Source organism: Rattus norvegicus, chromosome 1 (assembly GCF_036323735.1).
Source record: "Rattus norvegicus strain BN/NHsdMcwi chromosome 1, GRCr8, whole genome shotgun sequence".
Classification (NCBI taxonomy): domain Eukaryota; kingdom Metazoa; phylum Chordata; class Mammalia; order Rodentia; family Muridae; genus Rattus; species Rattus norvegicus.
The window spans coordinates 70,459,071-70,470,339 of NC_086019.1; the positions used below are offsets into that span (position 1 = coordinate 70,459,071).

An 11,269-nucleotide genomic window follows, 5' to 3' on the forward strand; every position below is an offset into this window, starting at 1 on the left:
GAGAACTGGGTTCTGATGACCAAGTAGTCTTGGTTTCTCTTGCTTCGGTCCTGTGTTTGGCTCTCATCATCAGCTTTTCTCTCATGTTAGCTTGTCTTGCTGTCTCTGACAGTGGCTTGACCCACCTGTAAGCCTGTGTGTCAGTACTCCTGTAGACCTCTTTTCTTTCAGCCGGATCTGGGAACAGACAGCTGCTCCTGGTTTTGTGTGTCCTAAAGCCTTCAGCTAGGTCGCTTCGAGAAGAAGAGCTGGTCTTACCTCCGCTCTCAGGCCTGTCAGTACTCCACGAGATTGGCTTTCAGCTCTGGGTTCAGGCAGAAACTAGAAGGTTCCTGCCAATGACTGTTCCTGTATTCCCATATCCAGAGGGCCATAGGCAGGTTCCTCTTGTGCCAGGAATGTGAGATGTGGAGGTCTTGCCTGAGTTCTCAGAATTGTCCGCACTTCTAGAGTCTAGCTCTCTCCCCCATGGGATTTGGGTAGAGAGGGTTGTTGTATACAGAGGAGAGGTTCAGGTCCTGATGCAGCCAGAAACCAGAAGTGTCCTGTCTCAGAAGACTCTGTGTGTTTTAAGGCCACCAGGTGTATCGCTTGGACCAGGAAAGTTGGTCTTACCTCTGCTCTCAGGTGTGGAGGGGCTCCTGGGGACTGGCTTTCAGCTCTCGGTACAGGCAGAAACCCGAAGGGTTCTACCCCTTGACTGGTCCTAGGTCCTGCCCTTTACTTCTTACTCATCTTTTCAGTCCCCAGGTTTACATTTCTGGTACATGACAGAGCCAGTATATAAACTGTAATTTTGTATTTGTTGAAAAATAAAGAATCAAAAATGGTAATTATTTACGCAACCTAAAATCCTGTTAGATGATTGAGCTGAAGTAGTGAAGAAGAGGAGAACATACAAGATTCAAATTTCTTTTCTTTTATTGTTTTAGTTTTCAAGATAGGGTGTCCCTGTAACTAGTCTTGGCTGTTCTGTAACTAGTTATGTAGACTACACTGGCCTCAAACTCAAAGAGATCTGCCTTTCTCTGCCTGCGGAGTGCTGGTCATTACTTGCCAAAGGCAAGTCCCATCAGTATCTGTGAGTAAAACAAATGTATTAAGCTGAGTAAGCAGTGTACTAACTCTTCACTAATTTGAACGCATTATTGTTCAAGAATTTGGCTCAATTTAAAAAATGAATCTTAGCTGGGCAATAATGGCAGTTGGGCTCCCAGAGGCTGTGGACTTTTGGGAGGGAGGGTCCCTTACCAGTTGCCCTATGTGCAGCAAATCTCCCAGGATACCTTCTGGTTGTAGTGTCTTCAGGAGTCAGACAAGCTGGTGATCTGCCAAGGTAGAAGGCACCAGGCAGAAGGGGAGTGTAATTCAGGAGGTGCAGATTTTGGGGGCTCATGGGTCCTGAATCCATTGAGCTCCTAGTGGCTGTGGGCCTCTTATCAGTTGCCCTTCATTGAGCAGAACTCCTGTGATTGCCTTAAGGCCATGGTGTCCTGAGGAGTACAGACAAGCTGGTGATCTGTTGGGCAGAAGGCACAGGCCAGAAGGGCTCTATATCACTTTATGATTCAAAATACTCTCATATAAGCAGACTCACGAGGAGACAAAAAATAGTATCTCAGTTCTAAGACCACTGAAAATAATGTGTTTTCTTATGGTTTTATATAACCCCTGTGAGAAGTTCACTCCAGCCTCAATGAGCTGACAAACATTATTATAATATTTATTTTATGTTACAAGTTTTCAGAAAATATTAATAGGCACAGCACATTTTTTTTTTGGTGGGAGACATTTTCTGGAGAGATGCAACCTACATGTTCATCTACCCAACCCAAATGGAAATCGAAAACCACCAATTCCAACTTGTTGAACCAATGAGCTTTATTGGAGTTACACACAGGAGTTCAGGAAGGAGTTAGGAAATGAGAGTCCCAGGGACTCAAAGACAATTGCTATTCTGAAATTTAAAACCAGCATATGATACAGAACATAAGTACTGGACACTAGGAGCAAACTGCCTGGCTCTAGGCATATTTACAGGATAAAGAGCACCCTATCTCGGTGGCTCATGTTGTCAAATCCTCTTTTAAGAAGTAAAATTTGTCCGAGTATCTTTATTTGAGTAAACTGTACCAAATGCTGTCAGTTTCATTAGCAATTTTGAGGCATGTATTTTGTAGCTTCTCTTTGAAATACACCATTTTATTCTCCCAGAACCTTTATATAATTCCACATTCTTCTAGCTTCTCAATTGTGTTTTCATTATGATATATTTGAAAGTGAACAAGTAAAAACTTTTAATGAAATTTTTCCTTCATTGTCATACTTTCAGTTTCTCTCAGTGTAAACTCTGGGTAGTTTCTAAGATTTGAGCAGTAATTAATACCTTCACAAGTTTCATGTACACACACACACACACACACACACACACACACACGCACACACACAATAGATCTCTACTGTGCAGCCTCAAGTGTTACAAACAATAGCACATGCCACATTTTTCCAGTGGACATATTTTTTTCTGACTATAAATTTCTAGGTATCTTCTTAGATCTGAGATCTGAGTAAAGACCTTTCCTCATGCATTACATTTCTGTTTTTTGTCCTGTATGCATTCTTTGATGTATTCTAATCAATGAGTCAACAGTAAAAGATTTGTACATTTACTACATTTGTAAGGTCTCTCCTATATGTATTCTTTGATAAATTGTAAGATGACTTCCCTTGGGAATGGATTTTTCTCATTCACTTCATTCATGAAGTTTCATTATTGTATGAATTCTTTGATGAATGCTAAGATTGTTTCTGGCAAAAGAATTCATCACATTCACTATATTTTTAAGGTTTTTCTCTTGCATAAATTCTCTAAAAATTCTAAGACTGCTTTTGCAGGTAAGCACTTGTCACATTCACTACATTTGTAAGGTTTCTCTCCTGTATGAATTTCCTGATGAGTAAGAAGACTGAATTTTTGGGTAAATCAGTAGTCACATTCACATTTGTAAGGTTTTTCTCCTCCATGATTTCTCTGATGTTTTCGAAGATCGCCTTTGTAGGAAAAGCATTTTTCACATTCACTACATTTGTAAGGTTTCTCTCCTGTATGAAATCTGTGATGAAAATTAAGACTGGTTTTGCGGGTAAAGCATTTGTCACATTTACTACATTTGTAAAGCTTCTCTCCTGTATGAATTCTCTGATGAACTATAAGACTTCCTTTATGGGTATAGTGTTTGCCACATTCACTACATTTGTATGGTTTCTCACTTGTATGAATTCTCTGATGAATTGTAAGACTGCCTTTTTGGGTAAAGTGTTTGCCACATTCGCTACACTTGTAAGGTTTATTTCCTGTACGTATTCTCTGATGATTTCTAAGACGATACTCGTCAGTAAAGCATTTGTCACATTCACTGCATTTGTAAAGTTTCTCTCCTGTATGAATTCTCTGATGAACTATAAGACTGCTTTTCCAGATGAAGCATTTGTCACATTCACTACATTTGTAAGTTTTCTCTCCTGCATGAATTCTCTGATGAATAATAAGACTACATTTTTGGGTAAAGTATTTGCCACATTCACTATATTTGTAAGGTTTTTCTCCTGTATGAATTCGCTGATGAATTCTAAGATTGCTTTTCAGGGTAAAAGATTTGTCACATTCACTACATTTGTAAGGTTTCTCTCCTGCATGTATTCTCTGATGAATTCTAAGACGATATTTCTTGGTAAAACATTTGTCACATTCACTACATCTGTAAAGTTTTTCTCCTGTATGAATTCTTTGATGAATATTAAGATCACTTTTGAGGGTAAAGCATTTGTCACAATCACTACATTTATAACCTTTCTCTCCTGTATGAATTATTTGATGAATGATAAGACTGCATTTCTGGATAAAGCCTTTGTCACATTCACTACATTTATAAAGTTTTTCTCGTATGAATGCTCTGATGTCTTCTAAGATCACCTTTACGGGTAAAGCATTTTTCACATTCACTACATTTGTAAGCTTTTTCTCCTGTGTGTATTCTATGATGACTCCTAAGGCCACTTTTGAAGGTAAAACATTTGTCACATTCGCTACATTTCTAAGGTTTTTTTCCTGTATGTATTCTCTGATGTTTTCTAAGATCACCAATTTGGGTGAAGCATTTGTCACATTCACTACATTTGTGAGGTTTCTTTCCTGTATGAATTCTCTGATGTTTGCTAAGATAACCTTTATGGGTGAAGCATTTGTCACATTCACTACATCTGTAAGGTTTCTTTCCTGTATGATTTCTCTGATGAATAATAAGACTGTATTTTTGGGTAAAGTGTTTGCCACATTCACTACATTTGTATGGTTTCTCACCTGTATGAATTCTCTGATGAAGTGTAAGACTGCCTTTTTGGGTAAAGTGCCACATTCGCTACATTTGTAAGGCTTATTTCCTGTATGTATTCTCTGATGATTTCTAAGACGATACTCGTCAGTAAAGCATTTGTCACATTCACTGCATTTGTAAAGTTTCTCTCCTGTATGAATTCTCTGATGAATTATAAGACTGCTGTTCCGGATGAAGCATTTGTCACATTCACTACATTTATAAGGTTTTTCTCCTGCATGAATTCTCTGATGAATAATAAGACTACATTTTTGGGTAAAGTATTTGCCACATTGACCACATTTGTAAAGTTTCTCTCCTGTATGAATTCGCTGATGAATTCTAAGATTGCCTTTCAGGGTAAAAGATTTGTCACATTCACTACATTTGTAAGGTTTCTCTCCTGTGTGAACGGTCTGATGCTGTCTAAGCTTGCATTTCTTGTCAAGGCATTAGGAACATTCACTACATTTGTAAGGTTTCTTTCTATTATAAGTTTGTTTGAGCATGAAATTTTGTTTAGAGTCAAAAACTTTATCAAGGTCTATACCATTGTATTCTTTCTTTCCTCTGAGCTTTCGCTGAGGTAAGCCCATGGTAGAGCATGAAGTTAAAGAGTTTATAAAGTTTTTACGTTTGCAAGGTTCTCTGTTGTTTCCAGTTTCATTTCTGCTTAGGTTTGATGATTCAACAGATGTATCCCCGAGGGTAGTTTTTTTTTTTTTTATTAACTTGAGTATTTCTTATATACATTTCGAGTGTTATTCCCTTTCTCGGTTTCCGCGCAAATATCCCCGTCCCCCCTCCCCTTCGTTATGGTGTTCCCCTCCCAACCCTCCCCACATTGCCGCCCTCCCCCCAACATTCTAGTTCACTGGGGGTTCAGTCTTAGCAGGACCCAGGGCTTCCCCTTCCACTGGTGCTCTTACTAGGATATTCATTGCTACCTATGAGGTCAGAGTCCAGGGTCAGTCCATTTATAGTCTTTAGGTAGTGGCTTAGTCCCTGGAAGCTCTGGTTGCTTGGCATTGTTGTACATATAGGGTCTCGAGCCCCTTAGAGCTCGTCCAGTTCTTTCTGTGATTCCTTCAACGGGGGTCCTATTCTCAGTTCAGTGGTTTGCTGCTGGCATTCGCCTCTGTATTTGCTGTATTCTGGCTGTGTCTCTCAGGAGCGATCTACATCCGGCTCCTGTCGGTCTGCACTTCTTTGCTTCATCCATCTTGTCTAATTGGGTGGCTGTATATGTATGGGCCACATGTGGGGCAGGCTCTGAATGGGTGTTCCTTCAGTCTCTGTTTTAATCTTTGCCTTTCTCTTCCCTGCCAAGGGTATTCTTGTTCCCCTTTTAAAGAAGGAGTGAAGCATTCACATTTTGATCATACGTCTTGAGTTTCATTTGTTCTAGGCATCTAGGGTAATTCAAGCATTTGGGCTAATAGCCACTTATCAATGAGTGCATACCATGTATGTCTTTCTGTGATGGGGTTAGCTCACTCAGGATGATATTTTCCAGTTCCAACCATTTGCCTACGAGTTTCATAAAGCCGTTGTTTTTGATAGCTGAGTAATATTCCATTGTGTAGATGTACCACATTTTCTGTATCCATTCCTCTGTTGAAGGGCATCTGGGTTCTTTCCAGCTTCTGGCTATTATAAATAAGGCTGCGATGAACATAGTGGAGCACGTGTCTTTTTTATATGTTGGGGCATCTTTTGGGTATATGCCCAAGAGAGGTATAGCTGGATCCTCAGGCAGTTCCATGTCCAATTTTCTGAGGAACCTCCAGACTGATTTCAAGAATGGTTGTACCAGTCTGCAATCCCACCAACAATGGAGGAGTGTTCCTCTTTCTCCCCATCCTCGCCAGCATCTGCTGTCACCTGAGTTTTTGATCTTAGCCATTCTCACTGGTGTGAGGTGAAATCTCAGGGTTGTTTTGATTTGCATTTCCCTTATGACTAAAGATGTTGAACATTTCTTTAGGTGTTTCTCAGCCATTCGGCATTCCTCAGCTGTGAATTCTTTGTTTAGCTCTGAACCCCATTTTTTAATAGGGTTATTTGTCTCCCTGCGGTCTAACTTCTTGAGTTCTTTGTATATTTTGGATATAAGGCCTCTATCTGTTGTAGGATTGGTAAAGATCTTTTCCCAATCTGTTGGTTGCCGTTTTGTCCTAACCACAGTGTCCTTTGCCTTACAGAAGCTTTGCAGTTTTTTATTTATTTATTTTTTTTATATCTACATTCTTTTTTTTTTTATTAACTTGAGTATTTCTTATATACATTTCAAGTGTTATTCCCTTTCCCGGTTTCCGGGCAAACATCCCCCTCCCCCCTCCCCTTCCTTATGGGTGTTCCCCTCCCAACCCTCCCCACATTGCCGCCCTCCCCGCAACATTCTAGTTCACTGGGGGTTCAGTCTTAGCAGGACCCAGGGCTTCCCCTTCCACTGGTGCTCTTACTAGGATATGCTACCTATGGGGTCAGAGTCCAGGGTCAGTCCATGTATAGTCTTTGGGTAGGGGCTTAGTCCCTGGAAGCTCTGGTTGCTTGGCATTGTTGTACATATGGAGTCTCGAGCCCCTTGAAGCTCTTCCAGTTCTTTCTCTGATTCCTTCAACGGGGGTCCTATTCTCAGTTCAGTGGTTTGCTGCTGGCATTCGCCTCTGTATTTGCTGTATTCTGGCTGTGTCTCTCAGGAGCGATCTACATCCGGCTCCTGTCGGTCTGCACTTCTTTGCTTCATCCATCTTGTGTAATTGGGTGGCTATATATGTATGGGCCACATGTGGGGCAGACTCTGAATGGGTGTTCCTTCAGTCTCTGTTTTAATCTTTGCCTCTCTCTTCCCTGCCAAGGGTATTCTTGTTCCCCTTTTAAAGAAGGAGTGAAGCATTCACATTTTGATCATCCGTCTTGAGATTCATTTGCTCTAGGCATCTAGGGTAATTCAAGCATTTGGGCTAATAGCCACTTATCAATGAGTGCATACCATGTATGTCTTTCTGTGATTGGGTTAGCTCACTCAGGATGATGTTTTCCAGTTCCAACCATTTGCCTACGAATTTCATAAAGTCGTTGTTTTTGATAGCTGAGTAACATTCCATTGTGTAGATGTAGCACATTTTCTGTATCCATTCCTCTGTTGAAGGGCATCTGGGTTCTTTCCATTTTCTGGCTATTATAAATAAGGCTGCAATGAACATAGTGGAGCACGTGTCTTTTTTATATGTTGGGGCATCTTTTGGGTATATGCCTAAGAGAGGTATAGCTGGATCCTCAGGCAGTTCAATGTCCAATTTTCTGAGGATTCTCCAGACTGATTTCCAGAATGGTTGTACCAGTTTGCAATCCCACCAACAAAGGAGGAGTGTTCCTCTTCCTCCAAATCCTCGCCAGCATCTGTTGTCCCCTGAGTTTTTGATCTTAGCCATTCTCACTGGTGTGAGGTGAAATCTCAGGGTTGTTTTGATTTTCATTTCCCTTATGAGTAAAGATGTTGAACATTTCTTTAGGTGTTTCTCAGCCATTCGGCATTCCTCAGCTGTGAATTCTTTGTTTAGCTCTGAACCCCATTTTTTAATAGGGTTATTTGTTCCCTGCGGTCTAACTTCTTGAGTTCTTTGTATATTTTGGATATAAGGCCTCTATCTGTTGTAGGATTGGTAAAGATCTTTTCCCAATCTGTTGGTTGCCGTTTTGTCCTAACCACCGTGTCCTTTGCCTTACAGAAGCTTTGTAGTTTTATGAGATCCCATTTGTCGATTCTTGATCTTAGAGCGTAAGCCATTGGTGTTTTGTTTAGGAAATTTATTCCAGTGCCCATGTGTTCCAGATGCTTCCCTAGTTTTTCTTCTATTAGTTTGAGTGTGTCTGGTTTGATGTGGAGGTCCTTGATCCACTTGGACTTAAGCTTTGTACAGGATGATAAGCATGGATCGATCTGCATTCTTCTACATGTTGACCTCCAGTTGAACCAGCACCATTTGCTGAAAATGCTATCTTTTTCCCATTGGATGGTTTTGGCTCCTTTGTCAAAAATCAAGTGACCATAGGTGTGTGGGTTCATTTCTGGGTCTTCAATTCTATTCCATTGGTCTATCTGTCTGTCCCTGTACCAATACCATGCAGTTTTTATCACTATTGCTCTGTAATACTGCTTGAGTTCAGGGATAGTGATTCCCCCTGAAGTCCTTTTATTGTTGAGGATAGCTTTAGCTATCCTGGGTTTTTTGTTATTCTAGATGAATTTGCAAATTGTTCTGTCTAACTCTTTGAAGAATTGGATTGGTATTTTGATGGGGATTGCATTGAATCTGTAGATTGCTTTTGGTAAAATGGCCATTTTTACTATATTAATCCTGCCAATCCATGAGCATGGGAGATCTTTCCATCTTCTGAGGTCTTCTTCAATTTCCTTCTTCAGTGTCTTGTAGTTCTTATTGTACACATCTTTTACTTGCTTGGTTAAAGTCACACCGAGGTACTTTATATTATTTGGGTCTATTATGAAGGGTGTCGTTTCCCTAATTTCTTTCTCGGCTTGTTTCTCTTTTGTGTAGAGGAAGGCTACTGATTTATTTGAGTTAATTTTATACCCAGCCACTTTGCTGAAGTTGTTTATCAGCTTTAGTAGTTCTCTGGTGGAACTTTTGGGATCACTTAAATACACTATCATATCATCTGCAAACAGTGATATTTTGACTTCTTCTTTTCCGATCTGTATCCCCTTGTCCTCCTTTTGTTGTCTGATTGCTCTGGCTAGAACTTCAAGAACTATATTGAATAAGTAGGGAGAGAGTGGGCAGCCTTGTCTAGTCCCTGATTTTAGTGGGATTGCTTCAAGTTTCTCTCCATTTAGTTTAATGTTAGCAACTGGTTTGCTGTATATGGCTTTTACTATGTTTAGGTATGGGCCTTGAATTCCTATTCTCTCCAGGACTTTTATCATGAAGGGGTGTTGAATTTTGTCAAATGGTTTCTCAGCATCTAATGAAATGATCATGTGGTTTTGTTCTTTCAGTTTGTTTATATAATGGATCACGTTGATGGTTTTCCGTATATTAAACCATCCCTGCATGCCTGGGATGAAGCCTACTTGGTCATGTTGGATGATTGTTTTGATGTTCTCTTGGATTCGGTTTGCCAGAATTTTGTTGAGTATTTTTGCATCGATATTCATAAGGGAAATTGGTCTGAAGTTCTCTATCTTTGTTGTGTCTTTGTGTGGTTTAGGTATAAGAGTAATTGTGGCTTCATAGAAGGTATTCGGTAGTGATCCATCTGTTTCAATTTTGTGGAATAGTTTGGATAATATTGGTATGAGGTCTTCTATGAAGGTTTGGTAGAATTCTGCACTAAACCCATCTGGACCTGGGCTCTTTTTGGTTGGGAGACCTTTAATGACTGCTTCTATTTCCTTAGGAGTTATGGGGTTGTTTACCTGGTTTATCTGTTTCTGATTTAACTTCGGTACCTGGTATCTGTCTAGGAAATTATCCATTTCCTGAAGATTTTCAAGTTTTGTTGAATATAGGTTTTTATAGTAAGATCTGATGATTTTTTGAATTTCCTCTGAATCTGTTGTTATGTCTCATTTTCATTTCTGCTTTTGTTAACTTGGACACACTCTCTGTGTCCTCTCGTTAGTCTGGCTAAGGGTTTATCTATCTCGTTGATTTTCTCAAAGAACCAGCTTTTGGTTCTGTTGATTCTTTCTGTGGTCCTTTTGGTTTCTACTTGGTTGATTTCAGCTCTGAGTTTGATTATTTCCTGCCTTCTACTCCTCCTGGGTGTATGTGCTTCTTTTTGTTCTAGAGCTTTTAGGTGTGCTGTCAAGCTGCTGACATATGCTCTTTCCTGTTTCTTTCTGCAGGCACTCAGCGCTATGAGTTTTCCTCTTAGCACAGCTTTCATTGTGTCCCGTAAGTTTGGGTATGTTGTACCTTCATTTTCATTAAATTCTAAAAAGTTTTTAATTTCTTTCTTTATTTCTTCCTTGACCAGGTTATCATTGAGTAGAGCATTGTTCAATTTCCAAGTATATGTGGGCATTCTTCCTTGATTGTTATTGAAGACCAGTTTTAGGCCGTGGTGGTCCGATAGCACGCATGGGATTATTTCTATCTTTCTGTACCTGTTGAGGCCCGTTTTTTGACCAATTATATGGTCAGTTTTGGAGAAAGTACCATGAGGAGCTGAGAAGAAGGTATATCCTTTTGCTTTAGGATAGAATGTTCTATAAATATCCGTTAAGTCCATTTGCCTCCTGACTTCTCTTAGTCTGTCTACATCTCTGTTCAATTTCTGTTTCCATGATCTGTCCATTGATGAGAATGGGGTGTTGAAATCTCCCACTCTTATTGTGTGAGGTGCAATGTGTGTTTTGAGCTTTAGTAAGGTTTCTTTTACGTATGTAGGTGCCCTTGTATTTGGGGCATAGATATTTAGGATTGTGAGTTCATCTTGGTGGATTTTTCCTTTGATGAATATGAAGTGTCCTTCCTTATCTTTTTTGATGACTTTTAATTGAAAATTGATTTTATTTGATATTAGAATGGCTACTCCAGCTTGCTTCTTCTGACCATTTGCTTGGAAAATTGTTTTCCAGCCTTTCACTCTGAGGTAATGTCTGTCTTTGTCTCTGAGGTGTGTTTCCTGTAGGCAGCAGAATGCAGGGTCCTTGTTGCGTATCCAGTTTGTTAATCTATGTCTTTTTATTGGGGAGTTGAGGCCCTTGATGTTGAGAGATATTAAGGAATAGTGATTATTGCTTCCCGTTATATTCATATTTGGATGTGTGGTTATGTTTGTGTGCTTTCATTCTCTTTATTTTGTTGCCAAGACGATTAGTTTCTTGCTTCTTCTAGGGTATAGCTTGCCTCCTTATGTTG

General features: G+C 39.9%; 1 protein-coding gene across 1 annotated transcript; it reads right to left on the bottom strand.

Moving 5' to 3' along the window:
• Nucleotides 1-2,069: 2,069 nt before the first annotated feature.
• On the bottom strand, nucleotides 2,070-5,095 carry Zfp994l (zinc finger protein 994 like; the record flags this gene model as incomplete). The annotated part of the gene is given in 1 exon segment (XM_063280557.1): nucleotides 2,070-5,095. A coding segment is annotated over 1 exon segment (2,112 nt), but the record flags the coding sequence as incomplete, so codon positions are not given.
• Nucleotides 5,096-11,269: the final 6,174 nt, after the last annotated feature.